The 26,574-nt window shown below is 37.5% G+C and overlaps 3 protein-coding genes across 3 annotated transcripts; 2 read left to right on the forward strand and 1 right to left on the reverse strand.

The window, feature by feature from the left end:
- Positions 1-1,072: 1,072 nt before the first annotated feature.
- LOC311096249 (serine protease 33) lies at positions 1,073-9,343 on the forward strand. The gene is made up of 7 exons (XM_084135310.1): positions 1,073-1,421; positions 1,586-1,609; positions 1,884-1,969; positions 4,764-4,843; positions 5,141-5,412; positions 8,400-8,560; positions 8,657-9,343. Exons 1-7 carry the CDS (start codon positions 1,376-1,378, stop codon positions 8,912-8,914), a joined length of 927 nt encoding a protein of 308 aa, XP_083991436.1. The 5' UTR covers positions 1,073-1,375; the 3' UTR covers positions 8,915-9,343.
- A 1,067-nt stretch (positions 9,344-10,410) lies between these two features.
- mapk7 (mitogen-activated protein kinase 7) lies at positions 10,411-20,684 on the reverse strand. The gene is made up of 7 exons (XM_084135309.1): positions 20,583-20,684; positions 19,662-19,975; positions 17,937-18,102; positions 16,430-17,856; positions 13,068-14,164; positions 11,452-11,585; positions 10,411-11,225 (listed from the first exon to the last, which is right to left on the reverse strand). Exons 2-7 carry the CDS (start codon positions 19,972-19,974, stop codon positions 11,072-11,074), a joined length of 3,291 nt encoding a protein of 1,096 aa, XP_083991435.1. The 5' UTR covers position 19,975; positions 20,583-20,684; the 3' UTR covers positions 10,411-11,071.
- Positions 20,685-21,887: 1,203 nt separating this feature from the next.
- On the forward strand, positions 21,888-24,087 carry vkorc1 (vitamin K epoxide reductase complex, subunit 1). Its single transcript, XM_084134762.1, has 3 exons — positions 21,888-22,281; positions 23,009-23,118; positions 23,450-24,087. Exons 1-3 carry the CDS (start codon positions 22,085-22,087, stop codon positions 23,665-23,667), a joined length of 525 nt encoding a protein of 174 aa, XP_083990888.1. The 5' UTR covers positions 21,888-22,084; the 3' UTR covers positions 23,668-24,087.
- The last annotated feature ends 2,487 nt before the right edge of the window (positions 24,088-26,574 follow it).

The raw sequence follows: 26,574 nt of genomic DNA on the forward strand, positions 1-26,574 counted from the left end.
TGTGTGTGTGTGTGTGTGTGTGTGTGTGTGTGTGTGTGTGTGTGTGTGTGTGTGAGAGATGTTAAATTAGCTTGGTTTCAATGACAACAGTTTTTGGACTAACAAAGTTTGGGTTCAGTTCAATTTACAGTGTGTTTTTATAGACCTCTTATGTGTCAAAAGATCAAAGAAAATTTGATTTCTCAATTCATGACCCCTGTAATACAATGGCTGCTAAACTCAATGACTGTTACCCCTGGGAACTAATCTCCTGCACTGCACTCATATTACACACAGAAATATTTTTTATCTTAAATCAGTATTGCATGCTTGTTTATTTATACCTTTTTTCTTTTTTTTTTGCATAACTTCATGAGTGGGAGAATGAACAGTCAGCTTTTTATCAGATCATGTGCTTCAATGGTCCTGATCACCCTGTGAGGGTTTATTTTCAGTACTAAAGAAACAGTAATATTATAAATTATTCTTAAATACCTGTTTGTTTACATACTTTGTTTAGAATTTATAATTATTTGTAATTGCATTTTTAGCTGTGAAATCTAAATAAATTTTTAAAACTTTAACATGTGCACACCACAGAATTACAAAGTCATGATCACCAAATAAACTAAATGTAGCCTAATGATTCTTTGTTGTCAATAACTTCATTGGCCAATGTTTAAACCTGTTATACCTGTTTCTCAGTCATGTGCATAGAAGAAGGGACTGATTGCTAAAACTTGTTTACAATGTAGGCTACTTTCAACACACACAGCAGTTTTGAATGACATATGATATGCCATAGACAAAGATAAAGTCTATAATTTTTATGGGAAACAATTAAATCAACAAAGGCACAAGGCAGAACTATTGACCTTGAAGCTTTACTATTTTGTTAAGATTACACTAAGTTTTAAAATGTTTACTGAGAGCCTACATTTTAAAACTTGGATTAGTATTCATTAGTCCACTACCAAACTTGCCCTTCCACATTCTCGGAGAAATTCCCGAAACAAACCATGAGAAACCAAAACTGCTAAAGGTGAACAAGTGGGCGGGGCCAATACTCACTCTGGGTGGGACGAACGCTCCTGATTGGTCATTGTAGTAGCCTACACTACAGGTAGGAAGACCACTTTTGAAGAACAAATCACCGATAATGTTTTTTTCATGAGCGAAACTTCTGATTTCTTCGAATCCTCTCTTCGCCTTCCTTCGTCGACCAAGACAGTGAATGCACCATTTAAGTTTGGTTTGCCAACCGCCATTAAACTTGAAAAGAAGAAGACCAAGACAGTGAGGAGGCTATTTCAAGACAGCGTCGTCGATCTCCGCTGAATTATCAACAAAGTTGGACTTTTGTGAAGACGCCACGGAATACAGGTGTTTTGATAAGATGCGGGGCGCCGAATGTTGTTGGACTGTCTTCGTCATATTGATTGGTAGGTGGACAACTTTCCTTCTAATATATATATATATATATATATATATATATATATATATATATATATATATATATATAACGTTATATATATTTTGCTAATGGATTGATAATAAATGTTGGATTGTAACTTCATTGTTTTGCTTTATGTCGGGCGCCATTCAGGTTTATGGACGGGCGAGGCTCAAGGTAGGAAATTGACCTAACGTACATTTACTAACGTTGTGTATGAGGAAAACATGCTAGCTAAAATCTATACTTAAAATATTATTATATCATTTTATACACTTAAGTATATAGTTAAAATACGTATAAAAGTGTGTACAAAATTGTATGTTTGTAAAATAGGCCTATATTTTGTGTGATAGGCTACATTTATAATCTTTTTAAGATCCCCGTTGTGTGTGAATTGTTTTGTGAGAGGAAAGCAAACAAGTCAACAGAATCAACGTCTTTTTCTCAGAATGTGGTCGGCCACCAATGATGAACAGGATTGTTGGAGGTTCTTCTGCGTCAGAAGGTGCTTGGCCTTGGCAGGTGGATATTCAGGTAAGAATGGCAGGCATTTTGAAAGTAAAACGTTTGAAAAACTGAGAGAGTTCATTTACATACAGTTTACATTCCTGTAGTTCAGACAGTCGAGAAACAACAAGATCATGAATGCATGAACTGATCAGAACAGTATTAATTTAAAGCAAAATCATCATCATTTTGTTTTTTATTTTGGTCCTCATACACAGTTCTATACACAATTTGACATAAAGCCAAATGTAATGCGGCCTCGGGTAAAAGACGTCTTCCTTGAGGGGTTCTGCAAGGGGCTATTCTTTCTTCCACACCCTTTTCTTTAAATTTGCTCCCTTTGGGTTGGATTTTTATAAAGTATGGAGTGTCATTTCAGTGTTACGCCGACAGCATTCAAACGTATCTGCCACTCAGGCACTCTGCCAATTAATTTGAGTCACTTTTAGTGTTTTAAGAACATACAAAATTGGAGTAAGTGAAAAACAGGATAAAACTGAGGTTATTGTTTTTGGCCACCCAAATAACTTCACTAAAGCTCTATTAGATTCGAGTACCCTGGCATCATGTTCGAAAGTGTCAGTAAGAGATTTAGGTTTTTTAATTGATGATAACCTAGAAATTAACTCAGTGGTCCGGGCTTGTTTTTATAATTTTCATTTGTTAGTTAAAACTGAACCATTTTTATTATATGCAGATTTTGAAAGAGTAATTCATACATTTATTCTATCGCTGCTGGATTTCTGTAACTCTCTGTATTCTGGCATCACCTCCGCACTTTTGTCTCGATTACAGTAAGTGCAAAATACTGTGGCGGGGCTCTTAAGGAGGCTAAAGAAACACGAATCAATTACACCTGTATTAGCTTCTCTAAAATGGCTCCCTGTCCATCTTAGAATTAGGTACAACGTTGTATTGTTTTTGTATAAACCTTTAAATAACCAACCAGGAACCACCGCATCTGGCAAACCTTTTAATCCTGTATAATCCCTCCAGAACATTACTCTCAGGGAATCAAAAACTCCTTGTAGTGCCTACAACCACTCGCCTACATAAAGGCGATCGAGCCTTTGACGTAATAGCGCAGAGACTGTGGAAAGAGCTGCCGTTACTTATCAGGTCTGCCAAATCATTGTCGAATGTGCTGAAAGATGTTGGTAGCGTGTCATGGTTAATGTTGTGTTTTATATGTTGTCATTTTATTGGTCAATGTGTGTCCTTATTTTTAGGGATGCACCATATCGGTATCGGCTGGTCATTTTTTAATGTTATCGGGCCAATAAGAAAATTTGCCCGATATATTAAAGCCGATAAATAATAAAAATGTTCAGTTGAAACACTTCAGATGTGCACTGTTCGGGCATGATGGTTTTGAATTGCTTGAAATATGATTGAAATCACTTCAAAAAAGGAAAATACTGTAAAGTGCAACGTGCAGCTCAAGTCTGTCATATAGGCTACAAAAAATTATTGTGTGGATTAAACACGGCTTTAATGGTAAGACTTTTGTTTTTGTAACTAGGCTCTCAAAAATGATATATTTAGATGTATTGGCTAATATATCAGTTATTGGCTTTCAAATATAAAGAGTTATTGGTATTGGCCAAAATCTTTGGCATCCCAACTTATTTTAGAATTTTTATTTAAAGCACTTTGGTTAAACCTTGGATGTTTTAAAAGTGCTATGTATATAGACAAGATATTTAAAGGGATATTGCTCTAGTAGAGCTAAGCACACCTGTTGTGTGGTCTGACCGCATTCAGCCTGTGTGCTTGCCATATGCTAATGTGGAGTTCAGCAGCGACATGAAGTGTGTGGTCACCGGATGGGGTGACATCAGACAGGGAGGTGATTGAGTACAGTTATTTAAGCGTGCTTTCAGTTCAGTTTATTTATAAAGCACTATTAAAACAACAGAGCGTTGACCAGAGTGCTGTACAATAATCATTTTTTTCCGAATAAAATAAAAGAACAACATTTACCCAAAAATGAAAATTCTGTTATTTACTCATCATCATTTGCTGAACACAAAAGAAGATATTTTGAAGAATGTCGGTAATCAAATAGTTGATGGGCCCCATTGACTTCCATAGTATTTTTCCACGTGTATTATGGCAAAAGGGTAGATAAAACAAGGCTTCAGTTTTACAGCTAAATTTAAACTATACAAAAGATACAAAAACAGAACGGTTACTTTAGACCTTTATACATAACTAAAATTAAACTTTTCACAAATGTATATAAATTTGCAAAGTGAGCTACACATTTTAAATTCCCTGTCACAGTCATTCCACATTTTAACTCTTTGGTGAATATAAATAAAAATTTGCTTTATATTTGTCCTTGCCCTATTTTTTTAAATAAACATACAAACAAACAGCCTCTGGATCTTGACTGAATCCAAATTTCAGTCAAACCAATGTTCTTATTATTTTAAGGGCAAGGTTTAGGATACATTTTGAAGTTTTGTCAGGTTTGGCGGCATATTGAATTGAACGCTGAAGAAAACGCAGCTGTGAAGGATAGACTTACACTCTTTACAATGGCAAGCACTGTATAAAAGTCCTAGATCACATGATTTTCAAAACTTACACCTTTCAAAACTCTTTTATGGAGTTTTTTTTTGGAAAGACGTTTCGTCAGCTGGACAGTCGGTATGTTGTTAAATAACAGTAGAATCCTTTGTACTTTTGTCCCTCACAGCCTTGTTTTCATTCCTGTCAAAAATTAAACAGGGCTTTACCTTTAAAAAGGTCTATTGTCTGTCGAATCGTTTTTTTATTGATATTCCTCTGATTGCTGGCTGATGTGTACATACAGACTAGTACTCAAGGACATGTGTGTGGAGGAAGTATCATCTCGGACAGCTGGGTCTTGTCTGCTGCACATTGCTTTCCCAAGTAAGTTTCGATGCACCTTTTTCAACACCCATTTAATCCTTGTTTGTTTATTTTTTGGCTATATATATATATATATATATATATATATATATATATATATATATATATATATATATATATATATATTAGTAGTCAATATTTGAAGTGGATCAAAACCTTTCATCAAAGTTATACATGAATTTTGAACAATACCTGTTCTTGTCTTTGAACTTTTTTGATCCACTTCAAATGTTGACGTGTGTGTGTGTATATATGAAACAGTTATGTCCAAATAAACAATTTCTCCTCTCTGTCCAGCCCTAATGACATCTCCTCCTACACGATTTACGCGGGCCGATTGCAGCTGAACGGTTGGAACCCGGACGAGTCGAGACATGATATCCGTCGTGTGGTGGTTCCGCTGGGTTACACGGACCCTGAGTTCGGTCAGGATATTGCTCTAGTAGAGCTAAACACACCTGTTGTGTGGTCTGACCGCATTCAGCCTGTGTGCTTGCCATATGCTAATGTGGAGTTCAGCAGCGACATGAAGTGCGTGGTCACCGGATGGGGTGACATCAGACAGGGAGGTGAGTGAGTACAGTTATTTAAGCGTGCTTTCAGTTCAGTTTATTTATAAAGCACTTTTAAAACAACAGAGCGTTGACCAGAGTGCTGTACAATAATCATTTTTTTCAGAATAAAATAAAACAACAACATCATAACACAGACAAAACACCTAAAAACAGTACAAACCAAACCAATGCCTCAACACACTGCAGTCTCGAAAGCTAGACAAAGAAGATGTGCCTTCAGACGTCTTTTAAAAATGTTTAGAGTTGGAGCGAGTCTAATGTGAGATGGTTGGCTATTCCGTCTCTCCGGCGCTGCCACTACAATCCGGCGCGATCACTCCTACACTTATACCTAGTGCAATAAACAATTAAAACAGACTGGTCAGAAGACCTTAATGTCCTAAGGGGCTTGTACACCTGCAAGAGCTCTGACAGGTAGGAGGATGCTAACCCATTCAAGGAGCTTAAAATCAACCCTGTACAGGGGTCCGTTCTTCGCACCTCGCTTAATACATCCGAGATGATTTGACAGATGCCAGCTCTTCTAATCGTGATAACTGATCTCTGGCTAATTTGGTTCTTCAATCAAATTTGCGGATGTGATTAGAATATCTGGATTAAGTTGTCTGAGATTACTGCGCATTCTTGTGTTCATTGGAAAGACAAGATATATCAATACTCTAAACCATGACCAGCAATGCAGCGATTGACGGGCGGCAAGACAGCAATGTAATGACATCATATTAAAAAAGAACATCACACACCTGACGAAAACCATGAATTTCTGGACCTTTATAAAGCCTGGTTCACACGGGACGATTTTAAAATTGTCGGCCGATTTTCCAAACCTGAGACCCCACACACGACGATTAAAAAAAATCACGGGTCTAACAGTTTTGGTCGTACAGTGTGTGGTGCGCAGCCACACGGCAAAATCAACACATCACACACAAACCGATTTGACTCCCGTTGGAACATGTTGGATATCCCCGATTTGAGATCGGAGCGGTCCCGTGCCCTTCCGAGCAGACTAGAGCAGTCTTAACACACCACACACGGCAGGAATATCTGATCAGATTATTTTACGATAATCGGAGCATCCTTAAGATTGTCGGAAGGGGTGAATCGGGGCTAAAATCGGCCTAATTATCCTGCCGTGTGAACCAGGCTTAAGGAAACAACCAAGCGACCAAAATGACATAAAAAGTTATAATGATAGATAAATGAAATGTACTGTTTGCTACATGATTCCCAATTATTTCCATTATTTCACTATTTCTAGTATTTGTACAGGCTTTATATTTTTACTTCAGTGTTGTAAATAGCAATTCATTTAATTTTACTTGTGAAGCAGATTTGTTACGCGACAGCATTAATTAGTTTCTTAAGGGTCAAGAACATTTTTCTAATGGCACAGCAGACAGCATTTTTGACTGGGTTATCTGCATCTCCTGCGCTGTATCAAGCCACACGCATTATAGCTGCAAATGAATGCACGGCATAGATTAACTGTATATCGTGTGTAAGACTTCAAGAAAATTATTGGGTAATAATTCCCTCACGAATAAATCTCTGCGTCAAGTGAATTTAGGCATCAAAACATTAACCCTCATCCTTCGCTCGCGTTTTTTAACACATCTTTAACAATTATTTTATTTTTTCCCCCAGAAAGCTTATTTTATTTCATTTTGATAATATCTTTTTTCTATTTTTTATTGCAATTTTTGGGGATTTTCTTTCTTTCTTTTTTTTTCTTATTTTATTTACCTTTTAAATTACTAGATTTGATCAATAAATAATAAATGCATAGTTATTTAAGCACATTCCTCACATTCTTTCAACTTAAATTCAAAATAACTCACAATTTCATGCATAACCCTTTTAATTCAGCTCAAAATATCTTACATTGGGTGTCTTTGCCGACCTCTTGTGAAAAATAAAATTGACTCTTGCCACTAGATGGCCTTAGCACTATTTGGAGCGAATTATCAGTTGCCGCTGGGTCTTAAAGGAGAACTCCGGTCAATTTTAACATTGAGCTCATTTTTTTTGTAAATTTGGAGTGCTGTCAGTACAGAGAACAACGACAAAAATCGGTGTTGCCTACACCGTGTTATAAAAATGAAGTTAATTCAGCCAGCGCACATACCTGTATTTATTTCCTGTTTTCGGTCGAAGTCCACAGTAGTCAATTGTCGAGTTCACGCACGTGATCATATACTAACTAACTGCGTAAACTCGACAATCGACTACTGTGGACTTCGACCGAAAACAGGAAATAAATACAGGTATGAGCGCTGGCTGAATTATTATCATTTTTATTCATATCTTTCACATCTACTGCAGTCAGATTCACCCGTGTTCACTCTGAAGGAATCACTCACAATGGCTGGGCACTTGTAATGACACATCAAGGATGTTAAGAGGCTAAAAGCAGGTTTAAAACTTGCCAAATTTAAGTCAACAGGGTGCAAATTTTAAAAAGAGGATAACACGGTGTAGGCAACACCGATTTTTGTCGTTGTTCTCTGTACTGACAGCACTCCAAATTTAAATTAAAAAAAATTAGCTCAATGTTAAAATTGACCGGAGTTCTCCTTTAAAGTCAGTTCAATTCAGGATGCATTCAGATACACATTTAGACATTATAAAATAATTTTTTGGTAAAGTTTTAGCATTTTTAGTTTTTTTTCTATGTGTACTGAAGCATTCCATTCATTCCTATGGGGGTCAATTTGACCTGCGAGGGAAGGATTTGTTAATTTTTTTTCAATTTCAACCACAAAACTCCTCGAATCCATTCAAAAGTCCTAGGGTCTTGGACCCCTCTGATGAACACTACATTTTTTTGAAAATGATTTTTGGGTCAAAATGGCCCGATGGAAGGATGAGGGTTGAAATTAAAATGAAAAATATTTATTGGTGTTATTTAGTTATTAGTCTTTTAAAGGTATAAAAGGAGACACAAAAGCAATTTCAAATGATTTTCTCATCTCTTTTAGTTGCTCTACAGGGGGTCGGCCCATTGCAGGAAGTCCAAGTGCCAATCATTGACTCGAAGACTTGTCAGGATATGTATCTGACAAACCCCTCACAGAATGTCGACATCCGCGCTGACATGATGTGTGCTGGCTTCCCAGAAGGGGGCAAAGACTCCTGCCAGGTGAGGAGCATCGAGTGCTGGTGTGTGAAATGCAACTGCACCTTATTTGTGCATTGCTCATGTTCATAATATCTTTCTGTTCTCGTGCTTTTTCAGGGTGACTCCGGTGGCCCTCTGGTGTGTGAGGTCAGTGATGGTAGTTGGGTGCAAGCTGGAATCGTGAGCTTCGGTCTCAGCTGTGCTAAAGCAAACCGACCCGGAGTCTATGCTAAAGTGTCCAGCTTTAGTAACTTCATCCAAGGCCACGTTGGAGGAGTCCAGCTCAAGAGCGCATCGAGTCACAACTGGGCCGACCGGGTCATGGTGCTCATCAGGACTCTAACTCTGCTGGTATTGGTACAGATTCTGAGATAGATGCACATTTATCCTTGCAGAAGCTGAAAGCCCACCCCAAAATACCGTCCTACATAAAGAGAGATTTTAATGCCTAAGTGGCTTTTTTAATAATTCTTTTTAAACAACTATATTATGTAGTTTCCTATTTTGTTTATACCAAAGTTACACAAACAGACATACTGAATGATATGAAATAAGAATGTTTTTACCTGCTCACTTGATTGTTATAATCTTGTAACTATCTGAAATGTGCAAGTGTACTGATTAACACAGATGATTATACTCCGTAATTTAACTCAAATCCACTTAAAACAGATGAACTGATCTGTGAGATTTGATAATCTTGATGCAAACTAAAATATAAATGGCCACTTAACAATTGAGCCAAACTTGTTTCTCTTGAAATGTTGTAAATAAAACTTTGTAATAAAGTGATTTTTGTTTTTGATATTTTGTATGCTTATTTATGGTAGAGGTAAACGTTACTGACCAGTCCTATCATAGCAACTGTTTTTCAGACAATTTTCTCAGACAAGCTTCTGTGTCGTTTAATGCAAGTCTATGGAAGATATGCGTTTAACCTTCTGGTGCTGTTCTTTTTTTTTACTTCATCTGAATGCTACGAAACTTGGTAAAGGTTTTGGCACTTGGTGTATGAACCCCCAAAAAACAAAACATGAAAAGGTTAGATGGTCCTGAAAAAAGTCACTTGTATTGTTTGTGGTCAAAAATGGCCACATTGAAAATGAATGGGAGGCGAATTTCATGTTTTGGAAACGTTTGGTACTGCGGCCAAACAAATTCTTACTGAAAGCTTTTTTTTTTAGATATCAACCTAATTTGGAACACAACTTGTTTCGATTTATGGCTTTGATTTTCTCAAAGTATTAGAGTAAAATGTGTTTTGGAAAATATATACTATTGAAAAATTATAAAATCTTTTCATAACAAATATAAAATTTTATAACTTTTCAAGTTCACTTTTTAAAACTTTTTTTCACTTCAGCAATAATCTGCCAAATGTCTTCTTTAAAAAGACCAAACTGAAGTCTGTGCTCCAAAGCATTCCAGATTTATGACAGTTTGAGTTGGAAATTTAATTTTCAGATCTATGCTCAAAAAGTGAATAAATGGATTATAACTACTGCAGAAATATAATTTAGTACCATAAAATCCCCTAAAAATACAGATAAAAAGAACATTATCAAACTAAAATATAATACAATCATTTCATTGAAATAATAAAAAAAAGAAATCAGTCATTTTTGACTGACATGCGAACAGTACCAGAGGATTAAACATAAATTTTATAGAAATTATCACACAAAAAAATGATCAAAATTATAATAGTGTTATAAGGTACCCAGAGATGATACAATCAGTAATTGTTTTCTTTGGAAATCCTACAATAACAACAAAGGGCTTAGTCAAGGTGAATTTGCATATTGCTACTAAGTGCCTTCTACTACAGTATGTAATCAAACAACGAAACATTGCAAAATAATACAACAATATCCCTTTGAAAGCTTTATTCAAGACAACAATACTTTTTTCGTTGCTGGTGTAAAACTGAGCAAATCTGCATGTTGGTGCAGCAAGTGTCACTATTTTCTACAAGACATTCATGCAACATCAAATGAAATGTTTTTCTACTCTGCACTACTTTCTACAGTCTGCAGTAATAATGCCAACGTGATCTGCTTCCTTTATTGTGTTTCATCATCATAATACTGCTGCCCTGGTGGCGACTCCTACTGTAGTGTACTAGAAAATAGCTTTAAACTCTGGTCTTCTAAACAGCTGCTATTTCATTGCTATTGGCTTGAATATTCTATAAAACCAGCTGGTGAATTAATGGCACTAGCACAGCTGAAGTGAACTCTTCTTCCCTTGATCTGAATTGCTTTGTGATGGCACTGAAATTCCAAGAATGGAAACCCCCTTAAGAACCGAACAGCATCATACTTTAATGTTGGCACAAATAAATAATGTATGTGAACCCATTAAAGATAAAGGCACTTTTCTGGGTAAGACCTTAATAATTTGGAGTCTCAAAGATATTCCCTCTACTGACTCTAGGTCTAGTACACTGGTAAACAATACAGCACTCAAGTTCCTCTGTGTACGGTCCTCAACCGGTTCTACAAGGGGATGGGGAAGGAATGCAGGTACTGATCAGGTATCAGGGAGTGTTGAGTTGTCGGAGAGGATCATGGGAGATCCAAGCTGGAGCTCCTGCTGAAGTGACTCCATGTCAGCAGGGGTCATGCGGTGCACCTCGAGCCAATCAGAGAGCAGGGATGCAGACAGGGGGGCCAAGTCATTGTGACTAATGAAAACGAGAAACGAGACCATTGAAATGTACATTTATTTACTTTAATGCATTTAGCAAACACTTTCATCCTAACTGACCTACAATAGATGGGTATAAGCAATTCATCACAGAGACAATAATATGCTTAGTATACTACATAAGAGTCAAGCGTTGTAATTTGCAGTGATGCACAGTTCACAAATAGAGTGTGCACTCTGCAGTCAGTGAGATTTGAACTGACCTTTCCCTGAGGTCAGAGTGCTGGAGTTCAGTAAGAGACTGAGCGAGGAGGTCATCGAGGTCAAAGCCTACACCGTATCCAGCTCCACTGCCTTTAGGGGTCACCGAGAAAACCGGCGGCAAAATGTCTTCAACCTGGCAGGGAAAAGGACAAAGTTGAGATTAAAGAGAAGAATGAAACAAAGTTCAAAATCAAATATAAATTTATAAGAAATACAGTGCAGTGTGTAAAGCAGTGATTATGTTTTCCAAACATAATGAAGATCACATAAATATGGAAGCCAATTTTAATCACAAAGTAAAAATAAAAGGTAACTGCAATTCTAATTCTAACTCTAATTTCTCCCAATTGTGACTTTATATATCACAATGTGACATTATTTTTTTTGCTTTATCTCAAAATTATTTTTTTCTTCATTACCCTGAGGTAGAAACAGGCCTCCATGCATAATTATTACTAGTCAAGTCAAGTCAAGTCAAGTATATTTGTATAGCGCTTTTCACAATACAGATTGTATCAAAGCAGCTTCACAGTATTAAATTAAAATAATACAACAAGGTTCTAGTGGAATTTATTGATTGATAAAATTAAATTAAATATCCCCACTACAGTTTCTTTAATAATTCATTAATAAATAAATGATATATATATATATATATATATATATATATATACACACACATTTATTTATTAATTAATTAATTAATTAATTATTATAGTAAAATAATTAGGTTAAAATAATAAAAGGGTTACAAATTTAAGAATCTATTTCAAATATGCTTCTGTACATAACATCATGGTAAAGAATCTTTTAAGGTTAAGATCTCAGCAAAGTTGCAATTTCTGTTCTCTCCTTATTGTCAGACTGATGGGATTAGCACACGAATGATTCACTGAGAATCTCACCTTTTGTTCTGGGGGGTTCCTTAACCTGTATACTTAATTTGTATGCTTTGTTCAGAGTCTCCACCTCTATGTAATCCCTCCCCCTTGGAATGTATATAACTACAATGCATACTGTATTAGAGTTAGATAATGTTGGAAGTACTGCAGCAACGTACAGCGGAGTTCTCAATAAAGAATAACTTCTGTTGAACGCGATCCCAACTGTCCCCTGGTCTCTGCTTCGATGAAAGAAAACTTTACAACACTGGATAAAGGTTTTTTAGATTAAGTTTAAAGGTTGTTGGTCTTGATTTCCATTTCTATGTCTTATAATGGCCTTTCGAATTAATAGTTTTAAATGATTATATTTATTTGTGTACAATAAGACCCTCAATTATGGCTTGCGATCAATAGCGGTTAACTTTATATCTTGCTCATGTAATATTTTGGAGCAGAGAACGACTAAAAAAAAAAACGTAGAAACTATAGAAATTTTAAGATTTGACTTGTTTCCATTTTTTTTTCAGGCCTAGAAATATCCATTTTAAATTTCCCTAATGGTTCCAGGTTATCCATGACATAAATCAATAACTCAAATTAAGTGTCCTGTTGAGAACAGGTGTCACTTTTCTAAGCGATCAGACTTTCATGAAACACTTTTAAAAAAAACCAAAGAATTAATCTCATATTTAAAGGCGGCCCACAGTCCAACATTATGGCTAAAACTTCACCTGTGACTTTGAGAGCTGCTGTGTGACTGTGTGGATATCAGGGATGCTGTTTGTCGACTGTCCCGTGTCAGTGAGACTAAGGCAGGGTTGAGCTGCGGCTCCTGGAGGCTGTTTTGAAGGGCCCTGTGAATGAGAGCCGTTCTGTCTGTCCCCCAGAACGCAAAGTTTGTCCAGGGCTTGAGGACCATCGCCGGTCTCTGGATTCGTGCTGGTGTCCGAGACGCCAATGCCGGGGTTCAAGGCTGGGGGTTTAGTCATGAAGGGTTCCAGCGGCAGCAGCTGGATGTGAGCGTTGGACTGTGGGACGGGCTTCAGCTGGGTTTGCAAGTGCGCAAAGCCCGTGTGAGCGGGATTGTTCAGTTCTAGTGGAGGTTGCTGGGTTTTGTGTGGAGATGTTCCTGTCCAGTTCTCAAGACCGGTGAACATTGTTCCAACACTCAGAAACTGAGATTTTAATATGTTGTTTTTGGCAAAGGCACACGGGCCCGTTACCACACCTAAACCTCCAACACTTCCGCCTCCTCCTACTGCAACTAAACCAACGTCCCCATTCTGAGAAGGACCTAAAGAGACGGGTGCTGCATTATGGGTCGGAGTTGGATGGAATATTCCAGCTGTGACACACTGTCCCATTTGAGGCAGCATTTGTGGCACTTCGTTGGGTTGTTTTGGCGGCACTGACTCTCCCCCAACTGAGTTTGTTTTTACGAGGTTGCTTCCTGTTGCTGGCTGGATTTGGACGGTCTTGCTCTCATTGGTTTTGGCACCGTTGGTTTCTGCGGTCTGTGATTTGTCCCCTCGGGTGTCCATCATTCGCCCCCAGCGCTCCAACAGCTTCTTGTCGTTGTCGCTGAGCAAAACGCCGCCTAAAGATTCTCCTCGTTTCCCCTCCTTTTTCTCCTTCTCTTTCAGCTTCCTCTTTCGCTCCATAGCACGCTCCTGCCTCTTCTTCCGCTTCTCTTCCCTCTCTCGTTGTCTCTCCTGGGCCGTGACTGGCTTCTTATGCTCTGGACCAGAGTTAGAGGAGGAGAGCGACGAGGATAAACCTCCAGAAGCTCCTCTCAGTAAATCTAGACCAAGAGCTGCTGAGCCTCCATCTGAGGAAGAAAGAATCAGTGAATGTTATCATGACCAGACCTGATATTTTCATGGATAAGAGAAAAATAAAATAATATCATAAGACAAGACAAGGTTAAGTTTACAGAATTTTCTCTCCAGGTTGACAACAGTAATGGTGGTTAGAAAAAAGAAACTAAATATTTACCAGATCAAATTGTACTCAAATTATAAATATAAAATATACGATATACAGTGAGGAAAATAAGTATTTGAACACCCTGCTATTTTGCAAGTTCTCCCACTTGGAAATCATGGAGGGGTCTGAAATTGTCATCGTAGGTGCATGTCCACTGTGAGAGACATAATCTAAAAAAAAATCCAGAAATCACAATATATGATTTTTTAACTATTTATTTGTATGATACAGCTGCAAATAAGTATTTGAACACCTGTCTATCAGCTAGAATTCTGACCCTCAAAGACCTGTTAGTCTGCCTTTAAAATGTCCACCTCCACTCCATTTATTATCCTAAATTAGATGCACCTGTTTGAGGTCGTTAGCTGCATGAAGACACCTGTCCACCCCATACAATCCAACTACTAACATGGCCAAGACCAAAGAGCTGTCCAAAGACACTAGAGACAAAATTGTACACCTCCACAAGGCTGGAAAGGGCTACGGGGAAATTGCCAAGCAGCTCGGTGAAAAAAGGTCCACTGTTGGAGCAATCATTAGAAAATGGAAGAAGCTAAACATGACTGTCAATCTCCCTCGGACTGGGGCTCCATGCAAGATCTCACCTCGTGGGGTCTCAATGATCCTAAGAAAGGTGAGAAATCAGCCCAGAACTACACGGGAGGAGCTGGTCAATGACCTGAAAAGAGCTGGGACCACCGTTTCTAAGGTTACTGTTGGTAATACACTAAGACGTCATGGTTTGAAATCATGCATGGCACGGAAGGTTCCCCTGCTTAAACCAGCACATGTCAAGGCCCGTCTTAAGTTTGCCAATGACCATTTGGATGATCCAGAGGAGTCATGGGAGAAAGTCATGTGGTCAGATGAGACCAAAATATAACTTTTTGGTCATAATTCCACTAAACGTGTTTGGAGGAAGAAGAATGATGAGTACCATCCCAAGAACACCATCCCTACTGTGAAGCATGGGGGTGGTAGCATCATGCTTTGGGGGTGTTTTTCTGCACATGGGACAGGGCGACTGCACTGTATTAAGGAGAGGATGACCGGGGCCATGTATTGCGAGATTTTGGGGAACAACCTCCTTCCCTCAGTTAGAGCATTGAAGATGGGTCGAGGCTGGGTCTTCCAACATGACAATGACCCGAAGCACACAGCCAGGATAACCAAGGAGTGGCTCTGTAAGAAGCATATCAAGGTTCTGGCGTGGCCTAGCCAGTCTCCAGACCTAAACCCAATAGAGAATCTTTGGAGGGAGCTCAAACTCCGTGTTTCTCAGCGACAGCCCAGAAACCTGACTGATCTAGAGAAGATCTGTGTGGAGGAGTGGGCCAAAATCCCTCCTGCAGTGTGTGCAAACCTGGTGAAAAACTACAGGAAACGTTTGACCTCTGTAATTGCAAACAAAGGCTACTGTACCAAATATTAACATTGATTTTCTCAGGTGTTCAAATACTTATTTGCAGCTGTATCAAACAAATAAATAGTTAAAAAATCATACATTGTGATTTCTGGATTTTTTTTTTTAGATTATGTCTCTCACAGTGGACATGCACCTACGATGACAATTTCAGACCCCTCCATGATTTCTAAGTGGGAGAACTTGCAAAATAGCAGGGTGTTCAAATACTTATTTTCCTCACTGTATATATATATATATATATATATATATATAATATATATATATATATATATAAACCTTACAGACCACAAACTTTTGAACTGTAGTATAAATACAAAAAATACAAAATCTATAAAAATCCATTTTTTTTCTCAGTAAAATGGATGTTTATACATGAATTAGTTAGATTTTATATTTTAGGAAGTGGCTTCCTGTGTTTGATAAACACTAAAGCCTGGTTTCACAGACCAGGATTAGGCCTTAGTTAAATTAGGACATCTAACACATTACTGGTATGCATCTTTAGACAAAACAATGGCACTGACATATTTTAAGATATGGCAGTGCAAGTTGTTTTCAGTTCAAACAGCTCAAACACGCATTTTAGTCTGGGACTAGACTTGAGCCTTGTCTGTGAAACCGGGCATAAATGTTAAGTAGTCTATGGCCACATACACATACACACACTGCACACTCCCTCACCTCGAGCCTTCTGCCTTAGCGCTGATTTGAGCAAGGCAGCTTTGAGAGCTGCTTTTGTGTCTTCTGAAATTGCTCCCTCTTTTTTTGTGCCTTCCCCGGTTGTCGCTTTCGCTCCTTTTCCAAGGGAACGAGTGAGGCTTTGAGAGAGCGACTGAGCTTGAGACTGTGTGAGAGAGAGTGAAGGGATAGACTGCGGAAGACTTGAAGTGGGCGGAGTCTGAGAGATGGGATGGGGCGGAACCATTTGTTTGGGAAGAGAGTGATTGGACGAGACAAGCTCGTCCTTTGTGCAGTCCGTGACTGGTTCAGTAAAAGTGTCCTTGTCTGTGGGAGTGGTCAGATCAATGGTTTCAGGCTGGCCGTCGGAGTTGGCGCTGAGCATGTCCACATCCTGGCAGCTTACCGACTGAGCCAAATGTGGGAAAATCTGAGCGAGATGATGTCGGGCTTGAAACGAGTTCGCATTCGCTTGAGTTTGTGTACCGTCTGTCGGTTTGTAGTTGAGATTGTGCTGTTGGCATGTTTGTGCTGTATCAGTCCGGTTTTGAGACTGTGGAGCCGTGCAAAGCGTGTTGCCGGAGACGCCGACCACCGCCGAACCTGAAGAATGGAGCGGTTTAAACTGGATCTTCTTTCTGACACCCTGCTTCTTCTTATGGAAGTCCCCGATTTCTGTTAGTATAGCTTCTTTGATTTGTTCTTTGCCCATGGGCTGCCGGTCGAACTCAAAATCGAAGGCGGGAACGCACACCGGCTCGTCGTCCGAGTCGTGGTACTTATTGAGGTAGGGGTGTTCTAGTGCCTGACACGCACTGATCCGTTCACGAGGGTCAAAGCGGAGCATCGCGGCCAACAGGTCCAGCGCATTGGGCTCAGCCTGTGGATACAGTGCTGCGAGCGGTTCTGGTGCTTTTAAAGGGAGGCTCCTCACATAACAGCGCACCCGGTCCGACCCTATCGAGCTGATGATGCTCTCGGGCGGCGTGCCCAAAACCGAAAGAATCAGCTGCAGCTGATGCACATAGTTTTTCCCAGGAAACATCTGCCTCCTGCCGAGCATCTCGCCGAAGATGCAGCCCACAGACCAGAGGTCGATGGCCAAGCTGTAGTGGTAAAGAGACAACATGAGCTCAGGAGCGCGGTACCAGCGGGTGGCTACGTACTCGGTCATGAAGGAACGCGACTCTTCCGAGTGGGACGCGCTCAATCCACGTGCCATGCCAAAGTCCCCGATCTTCAGCTCGCAGTTTTCATTGACCAGCAGGTTGGACGGCTTGAGATCGCGGTGAATGACGTTGGCCGAATGAATGTATTTCAGGCCTCTTAACAGCTGATACAGGAAGTAGCGTGTGTGTTCTGGAGTCAGAGGTTGCCGGGAGTGGATAATCTGATGCAGGTCGCTCTCCATGAGGTCAAGAACCACGTACCTAAAGAACAAGAGACACTTTTAGCATGTCATACATGAAGAAAGAATATGCATCGCATGCTACCTCGTACTCGAGCTTACACTGATTTGAAAGCCGAGTGAGGGACCACAGGCTGGAGAATATCTTTAATAGCGATGATGTTGTCGTGTTTGAAGTGTTTCAGAATCTTCAGCTCTCTCAATGTGCGTTTGGCATTCGTCACAACCTCAAAGGCATTAGGGATCTTCTTTATTGCCACCTGCTGGCCTGGATGCATAAATAACATTAGAATTAAAGGGGTCATGAACTGAACCTTGAACAAACATTTCCTTGATATTTTGTCATAAGAGGTGTGCTATTTCTGAGTGTGTTTTTTAAATCCTACACCAAATTATTTTCTGTGTACTTATTGCATAGCAAAAATATGAAGGTGGAGCTATAACGAATTTACATACAGGTCAGAGGACATTGTGTTTATTATTTTCTAAATCTTTTTTTTTTTAATCCCACTAATTTAAATTCACAGCCCTAAATATAATACATTATCTTACAAATATACTACTTGCATAAATAAGTATACAAAATATACTTTTGCATTTTAATAAACAGCACATAATGTTTTTGGTAATAATAATAACAATAATTACTGTTATTATTAATATTATTATTACAGCATTATTACAACATTGTTAATATATTATTACTATTACAACAACAGCATTAATATATAATAATAATTAGGTGTGGGAATCTTTTGGTACCTCATGATTCGATTCAAATTTCAATTCAATATCATAGATTTGATTCTAGTTTACTGTTTTGTGTTACCTTTCCTATTTGACTGCGGTAGACAGTTTAAAAGGTCTTGAAGAAAAGAAAAAAATCCCACTCAATTAAATGTAAACCTTCTCATTTTAGTCAACCCCATTTTATAAAACAAATGCCATTAAGCTGACTGCAGTCATTACACACAAGTTATTTCATTTTTTCTATTTAAAGGAACAAAGACGCAAATTACAAACAATAGGAGAAAAACAACAGAAAAAATATACAAATTTAAGATTTTCAGGTACAGTAGCCAAGGTTTATTTAATATGTAGTAAGAAATACTTCATAAATTGAATAATCCAATGTAAAAATAAAACTGTATAGTCTTCACTGTATGAATTAAATATACATTGATACATATCAAAGATTCAAAAGTGATTCAGTCAAAAGCAGTGAGTGATTTCTGTGATTAAATTAACAATACAGAGAGCAAAGGTTTATTAGGCTGCTGTCCCTTTAAGAATGATCGCACAGATCAAATATACTGTTAGACATCCAATTTTCTCTTAACTGTTTATGTTTACGTAGGACATAACAGGCTGTGTTTACGTGAATACTCCTCATGATGTGCATTTTGACATAATTGTGTGTGTATTTGATCATTCAAGCGCCATAAGCAATGAAAGAGACATCTGAGAGGCAGATTCTATGTGCGCGCTTTGGCTGTGTTCATCAGCGTGAGCACCACATTGAGTCCTTTTTCACGGCTTATTGTGATTAATAACACTCTAATGTGTCAATAACTTTAAGTAGGAAAGAGAAGTTTAAGAAATGTAACACTTTAGAAGATCAATTTTTGAAATTTCGATGCAAATCGGCAGAAGATAGAATCGTGATTTATATGTGAATTGATTTTTTCCCCCACCCCAATAATAATATATCAATAATGCTGTAATAATATTAATATTAATATAATGCTGTAATAATAATAATAAATTCTAACATCAGAGATTTAGTCTAATTACTTTAAATGAAACACATGCATCTTGGCACCTCACCATTGTCTCTTCTTCGGGCTGATGAGACCACACCATAAGCACCCGTGCCAATGGTCTCAATAACGTCATATTCTTCGCCAACTTCAAACTTCACATCTAAGGAGTGGGCTTTGAGCAGAGCCAAGTTCTTATCTGCAACAGTACTTGTATCTGTTACAATGGATGTGTCATCGCTAGGTTGAGGCGGTCCTTCTGTAACGCCTCTGTGATGGTTGTTGTCAGTGTCACCCTCTCTCCTGATGTTGCCCTCTGATGCTTTACAGGCCGGTCCTGCTTGAGAGTCATTTGTCTCATCCCTCTCATTGGTTGACATTCTGAAACCAAACATTCAGAGAAAAGTTCTAAAGTCAAGACTGTAAATTTTACTTTATGTTCACCTTATTTGAATGGACTTCTCTTGGACTTTATCAAAGTGCCAGACAGTTAATGCACAATCTAACTAAACTTTCCTTTTAATCAGTAACAAAACAGACAATCATTTACAGAATTTAAAAAAACAGCACCATTTTCATGTAACACGTTCTTTTGAGTATTTGTTTTAAATAATAATAAATAAATAAATAAATAATCCAAATATAAAAACAAGCTTTGTGTATTTAATGTTTTAAGGAACACAATAATGCATGGTGCACACAGAGGTGTGAGCACGTTATACATGAAACCATAAACTAACAGCAGACTGTAAAAGCAGACACTACTGACCACTTATCTGTAATTGTTCATAATGGATTAACATACTACAGGTCCAGCAGGGCGTCGCTGGCGTTTGTGTGTAATTAATCCTGCTCATCTGCCGCAGGGGCGTGAGAGACTGCTGGCCCCAAACAGCTTAAAATATATATATGTACCCTTTCTTTCTTTTCATGTTGGAACAAACACAAATAAAAGCAAACGTTGGGTTATGAAAACGGTAACAATTACCTGGTAATATATGGAAGCAGTGGAATTTCGGAGCGGTTCTTTCAAAGCATGTCTATTCTTCGCTATCACGAACCACCGTTTTACTTCCTTGTATTCTTCCGTATTGTGTTTGAAAGGCAGCAAAACTACCAATCGACTGTATGCTTGTAAGTGGATTGACCAATGGGATTCGAGAACATGCTCGAGGGGCGGGCTCTTGTGTAGTGTAGAATAGGGTCATTCTTTGGGCGGCGTCGAAAAAACGGACGGATCGAGTGTAAATAAGAAAGACGCGCACTTGCTTTAGCACGTTGAACTACTATTTAATCATATGCAAACACAAAAAATGGAGACCCAAACCTGCAGAAATTAAACACAAACTTGATAAAACAAAGATAATTATGTTTTAAATTTTGTCCTGAGCTTATTTTTTTATTACTTCATCCCTTTATTTATCGATATATGTGGAAACGCAGATATATGAAGAACAAATATATAAAATATTTTTAAGTTAACAAGGATAAAACTAAATACATAATACACAACATAATAAATAAAGTAAAACGCCATACAAAAATAAATTCAGAAATACATTTTTTTTTTTTTGTTAAAAATGAATGGCCTTTTTTTTATCAAGTAATATATTCCCATTTTCCTAGTTTTGCATTTATTAGCCTACTTGTTTATTCGTAATTTCTGCAGATTTAGGCCACCATAACACAGCAAAAATAAATTTGTTCACAATATTCGAACACAACAAACACGTGGAATTAATAATCCAAACCGCCATACAGTGTGTTTTAAAACATTTTAAAAATACATTTGTGAATGCAATTGATCTATTAGGCCAGTGTTTACATTGCCAAACATATTTATCTAACTGGACACTGACCCGTCCGCTCGGGACCCTCTGCGCCATCCGTCCAATCAGCGCTCGCGTCAGTCCATACACAGAAAAAGGAAGTAGAATAGTACAAATTGGAATGTATAAGTATTCAAATATTTACTGTGTATTTCCAATTTGCTCTTACAGCTTCTTTACTCAATGCACATTATCGCCCATCAGTCGAACTTATACTTTTCTCAGTACTAGTCTACGGACCAATCAGTGATAGGCATGTATTAGAGTGCTGTGGTCGATTTACATTCAAATGTTAAGTACCAGTACTTGTACGTAACAGATCTGCACGTAAAACGATTACACTTTTTATCGTATGAATGCTAGTGGATTTATTGATATGAATGAGCCGCCAAGCGCCCCCTGGAGGACAAAACGCACCCTCCCATTGGAGCCCGTTATAAAATCTGTCTTGTCACGAGTTTCAGTTCTTTGGACCAATCACAGCTCCTTTCTCACGATTTTCCACGTTGCAATATATTTTTGGAAAGGTGGGAGCCGAACTTACATATTTTACAATTAGAAATTGCTCTTAAGAGTAGCAACTTTTAGTCTACAAGTCTACAAAACAGGCTTTTTGTAAATTAGGTAATTTGTTATAAAACCTCTTAACACTGTCACTGCAATGTCCTCGAGCCATTCAGTTAACGTTACTGGAATTCCTAAATGGGAACATCGCGTTCGCTTCATCCTCTGTTTTCTGGGTTTAGTTCTGTCGGTTTACGCGCTACACGTCGAACTTTCCCGGGAGAATGATCCCGAATATCGTGCGATGTGCGACCTGGGCCATTCCGTGAGCTGCTCGAAGGTCTTCACCTCCAGGTAAATGAGTTCACTTCAGTCGTGGCAGTTTTCACGCATTGATCTCACCTAGACTTTAATCTAAAAAAAAGTAACTTATAGATGCACCATATTTCCCCAGTTGATTGATAACATTTAGAACCGCAAACATTTTTTGTACGTTTTCTTAAAATATGATGTTTAAATATGCAAATGAGGCAATATCGAATTAAAATGTTCACTAATTTGAATGCAATTCTAGAACAGAAATCTGATCATTGGTTAAAGCCAGGTTCAAAATTCTTGTTTCATTTTGTTGATAAGAGTTTTTTACAGAAGGCAATTTGGATTTCTCTTTTTATCACTCCATAAATCAGAAAAAAATGTTTTTAAGGAATAAAATGTTGCATAAAATCAGCCAAATGATATATGATCAAACCCCTGTGTAAAAGCCTTCAGAATAAATACATGTGGGTATAAAAATGAAGAGTTTAGTGTTGCAGCTGCTGAATTAGATATTTCTGACTCTACTCTAAAAAAAAACTAATTTGGGGGGGATCAACATTTGAAGATATATGTATTGTAAAAGTACAATAAATCAAACACTTACTGTAATTTGTATGTTTTCTTTCCACTAGTTTAAAAAAGAAAACGTTATGAAAAGCCTAAATTTACCAGTGCATGATTTTTATTTAATGCAACCCGCAAATAGTGAATATTTACAGGCAACTGATGTTATCAACTGCTGAAACTCTGATTCTCCTCTCAGATGGGGACGTGGATTTGGGCTCGTCCAGATCTTCACTTCCAAAGACAGCGTGTTGAATCAGCCGAACAGTGTGTTGGGAATCATTTTCTATACGCTGCAGCTGGGTTTGGGTAAGTGCTGTTAGGACACTAATGGGACCCCACAAACTATTTCAAAAATAATAAAAACAAACCAAGGGTCATCTGCAAATAAATAGTGCTAGACTTTCTAATTTTGCTATTTTTGCGATGACCAGCTGGTTTCATAGTGAATCATCTTATTGGGCCCTCAGTTGTATTATATACATATATATATATATATATATATATATATATATATATATATATATATATATATATATATATATATAAGACTCATCTTTATGAGTAATAATAATAATAATAATAATAATGTAATTATTATATATAATTACAAATGTAATTCTGGTCTTTTTGGTCACAGGTCAGCTAGTGTCCGGCCGATCGGCGTTCTTCCTCGTCGTGTTCTCTTGGGTGTCAGTGGCTGGATCACTGTATCTGGCTGCTATTCTTGCCTTCGTCTTGGTTGATTTCTGTGTGGTGTGTGTCTCCACCTACATCATAAACTTTGCACTTCTCTACACAAACCTAAAGAGAAGGAAAGGACTGGAGGGACACCTGAAGAGAGGGAAGAGTGAATAAAATCAGTACTTGTTTTTGAGTGTGAAAGATGTTAAGGATTAAGCTGCCTCTAACATCTGCAGGGGGGAAAGAGAGCAGCATGCATCAAATAAAACATTTCACAGATTATTGGAAATCCTGGGAGTTTGCAAACTGGTTGTAGTAAGAAGAAAAAAGTGTATATTAACAATAATCTGGACTTCACATGTTCATGAACACGAATAGAAGAGGAAACTTCAATTTTATTGTTTATCATCACACTTTTTTTAGAATGATGAAATTGCATCTTCATGGAGGGGATGATACAGTTACCAGACAGTGTGTTGTATGATGATAACGATCATGTGATTTATATCCAGGTCAGACTGTTACGTGTACAAGTAGTCTAATGTGGAACTGAGTTCTGATCAACATTTGATTAAAGATAGATTTTCCATCAAATGTTTAGTGTATAAATTATTATTATTATTATTATTATTTGCCCTTAATGCTGCTGCCTTCAGGTTTTTAAAGAGATGCAGATAATTTTACAGATAGTAATATAATTTTCATAATCTGGTCTGCTTTGTGACCATAAATAAATAAACAGAAATACATTTAAAATGATAATAAATACTATAATATTATAAAATAATAATATATATTATATAATAAATAATCCCCCCCCCCCCTTATGTATTGCACTATATAATTTGAGATATAGTCAGATGTGAAAATAGTGCTGATTTCTGATAATAGATAATGTACCAGTCATGCAAGAAATAAAACTAAATCATGAACTAAATTATTGTATGATCATCCTAAATATTATATAATTATATAATATTATAATGTATAAATTACAATATTGTAATTTATAAGTATTTGACCTGATACCTGGCATTCGAATGGCGCCATCTTGTGGTCAGAATGTGTCATTCGTTTACAGCATGATTTTTTTCAAGTCAAATATCACATGGATATTACAGCAAATATGGCCGTTTTAAGCTGCATAAAGATGAGTCTTTGAGATATATATATATATATATATATATATATGTGTGTGTGTGTGTGTGTGTGTGTGTGTGTGTGTGTGTGTGTGTGTGTGTGTGTGTGTCTGTGTGTGTTGTTTGGCTATATGCAAAGCATGCTGGAAACTAAAAATCTCCTGCCCAATATTATGCAAAACAACAACAACAACAAAAAAACATTAATGTAATCCCAATTCAAATGGATTAATTTGACATCACTTTTAAATATTTAAACACTATGAAATTAGGCTAAATTAGGACGAAATGAATAGCAATTGTGTTGCTTTAGCTCATTTTAATTAAGTAATGTTTCAGTGTAGTTGTGAAGGCCAGATGCCCTCACTTATAGCCTAGTGAAATATTATGACAACAACTAGTGAATAAGTTTTACTGGCCTCACTACTTATAAAGGATATAAATTGGCCAAAACAGGTTTTTATTTGAATCTAGTGATTTGCATGTTTCTGTGAGGGATAGCCTATGGGTTAGGAGTAGGCCATAGAAAATAATTGTTAGACATCGACAACCAATTTTTCGGGAAAACAACACAACACACACGCGATGCGATAACGATAAAAAAACCAATAAAAAACCCACAGCCAATCAGAACAGCGTGTGAGCGGGAGGGGGAGGGGGGGGGGGGGGGGGGCACTCGCACGGCAGCAGAGATTAAACTTGACGGCACTCGAAGGATAGATAGGCTAAGTACAAAATCAAATTCACAAATATTACACCATTTAAACATGATTAAAAATGCACACTGAGTTACTTAAACAGTCTTTGTCATAGATTACACTTGTTTGTTCACAGTTTGAACATTCTTGTTTCCATTTGTTTCATTTTAAGATCTGAGGTAAATTAGGCTATCCATTGCTGCTTTCAGTACGGCTACAAAGTTGGGAATTCAAAGTCACATTTTAACATTAAATAAAGCACATAAACATTATCTGAGATTATCATTGGCATACTTTGTGTTGTTGTTCCATCAAAACATATCAAGTTTTGTTACTGTCCCAATTTACCTTAACATGTTAGACAAAATGGGACAATAGCATTCAGCTAAAGTGGGATGACCTATTAAATAAAAGATAGGCTAATACATTGCTTAATGTGTGAAATTGTTTTGTTTACAGAAAATGTCACAAAGCTCCAGGCAGAAAGGGGAAAAAATTGAAAAACAAGTCAGCCAAACAAAATAGAGAGGTATAGCCTAATCAGTGGAGTGAAGAAAGAATGAAAGGGTCATCAATGCCGTATAAGGTAAGAGTGGAGGCAGGCCAGGAACTGAGACTTCGTTTTCTGGCCAGAGAATGTTGTGTTAAAAAATCCACCCTTGAAAAAAAGAGTGGAAGGTGTTGAGTGGATGTAACGTTAGTCATGTCTCTGTCTGGCAGAAAACCATGTATTTGTTATCTGAGAAGGAACTGGCAAAAATGTTATAGCTTATTCACAGAGATGCAAAAAAAAAGGCTTTTGAATATGCTAAAGCTAATGGAATTAACTGAAAACAAAAACAAAGCAGGCAGGACTATTCTAAAACTTTTAAAAAAGGAACCCAGAACTGAGTATTAAACATCATAATCATCACCAAGTTAATCATCAAGTTATTATTCTACATTTTGAAAAATTTATATTGAAATAATTTGTACAATGAATATCCTGTTGTGTGTCCCACTTTACCATTTGCACTGTACCAATTTACCTGAAAATGGCTGTAGAATATCATTTTGGAATCTCTGTAAAAAAAAAATTAAACACTCATATTCCTTCAGAAACCATAGTTGGAGATACTAGAGATCTTGAGCACTTGTTTAAAAAAATAATAATAATAGTGTAGGTAGAATAGATTTATTTGTATTAAATACACAGTGTACTAAAAAGAGTCCCAGTTTTGCTGACTTTACTCCAATCTTTGTTA

The sequence above is a fragment of the Abramis brama genome (genome assembly GCF_963993115.1).
Source record: "Abramis brama genome assembly, chromosome: 14".
Lineage (NCBI taxonomy): Eukaryota > Metazoa > Chordata > Actinopteri > Cypriniformes > Leuciscidae > Abramis > Abramis brama.

What these genes read in the sequence shown, in the direction of transcription:
- LOC311096249 (XM_084135310.1), top strand. Translation starts at nt 1,376, where the DNA reads ATGCGGGGCGCCGAATGTTGTTGGACTGTCTTCGTCATATTGATTG. An exon ending in ATGGACGGGCGAGGCTCAAG is followed by an intron (nt 1,610 to 1,883) that starts GTAGGAAATTGA and finishes TCTTTTTCTCAG; the next exon opens with AATGTGGTCGGCCACCAATG. An exon ending in CTTGGCAGGTGGATATTCAG is followed by an intron (nt 1,970 to 4,763) that starts GTAAGAATGGCA and finishes GTGTACATACAG; the next exon opens with ACTAGTACTCAAGGACATGT.
- mapk7 (XM_084135309.1), bottom strand. Translation starts at nt 19,974, where the DNA reads ATGTCAACCAATGAGAGGGATGAGACAAATGACTCTCAAGCAGGACCG. An exon ending in AGCCCGAAGAAGAGACAATG is followed by an intron (nt 18,103 to 19,661) that starts GTGAGGTGCCAA and finishes TTATGCATCCAG; the next exon opens with GCCAGCAGGTGGCAATAAAG. An exon ending in AGCAGCTCTCAAAGTCACAG is followed by an intron (nt 11,586 to 13,067) that starts GTGAAGTTTTAG and finishes TTTCCCTGCCAG; the next exon opens with GTTGAAGACATTTTGCCGCC.
- vkorc1 (XM_084134762.1), top strand. Translation starts at nt 22,085, where the DNA reads ATGTCCTCGAGCCATTCAGTTAACGTTACTGGAATTCCTAAATGGGAA. An exon ending in TCGAAGGTCTTCACCTCCAG is followed by an intron (nt 22,282 to 23,008) that starts GTAAATGAGTTC and finishes TTCTCCTCTCAG; the next exon opens with ATGGGGACGTGGATTTGGGC. An exon ending in TACGCTGCAGCTGGGTTTGG is followed by an intron (nt 23,119 to 23,449) that starts GTAAGTGCTGTT and finishes TTTTGGTCACAG; the next exon opens with GTCAGCTAGTGTCCGGCCGA.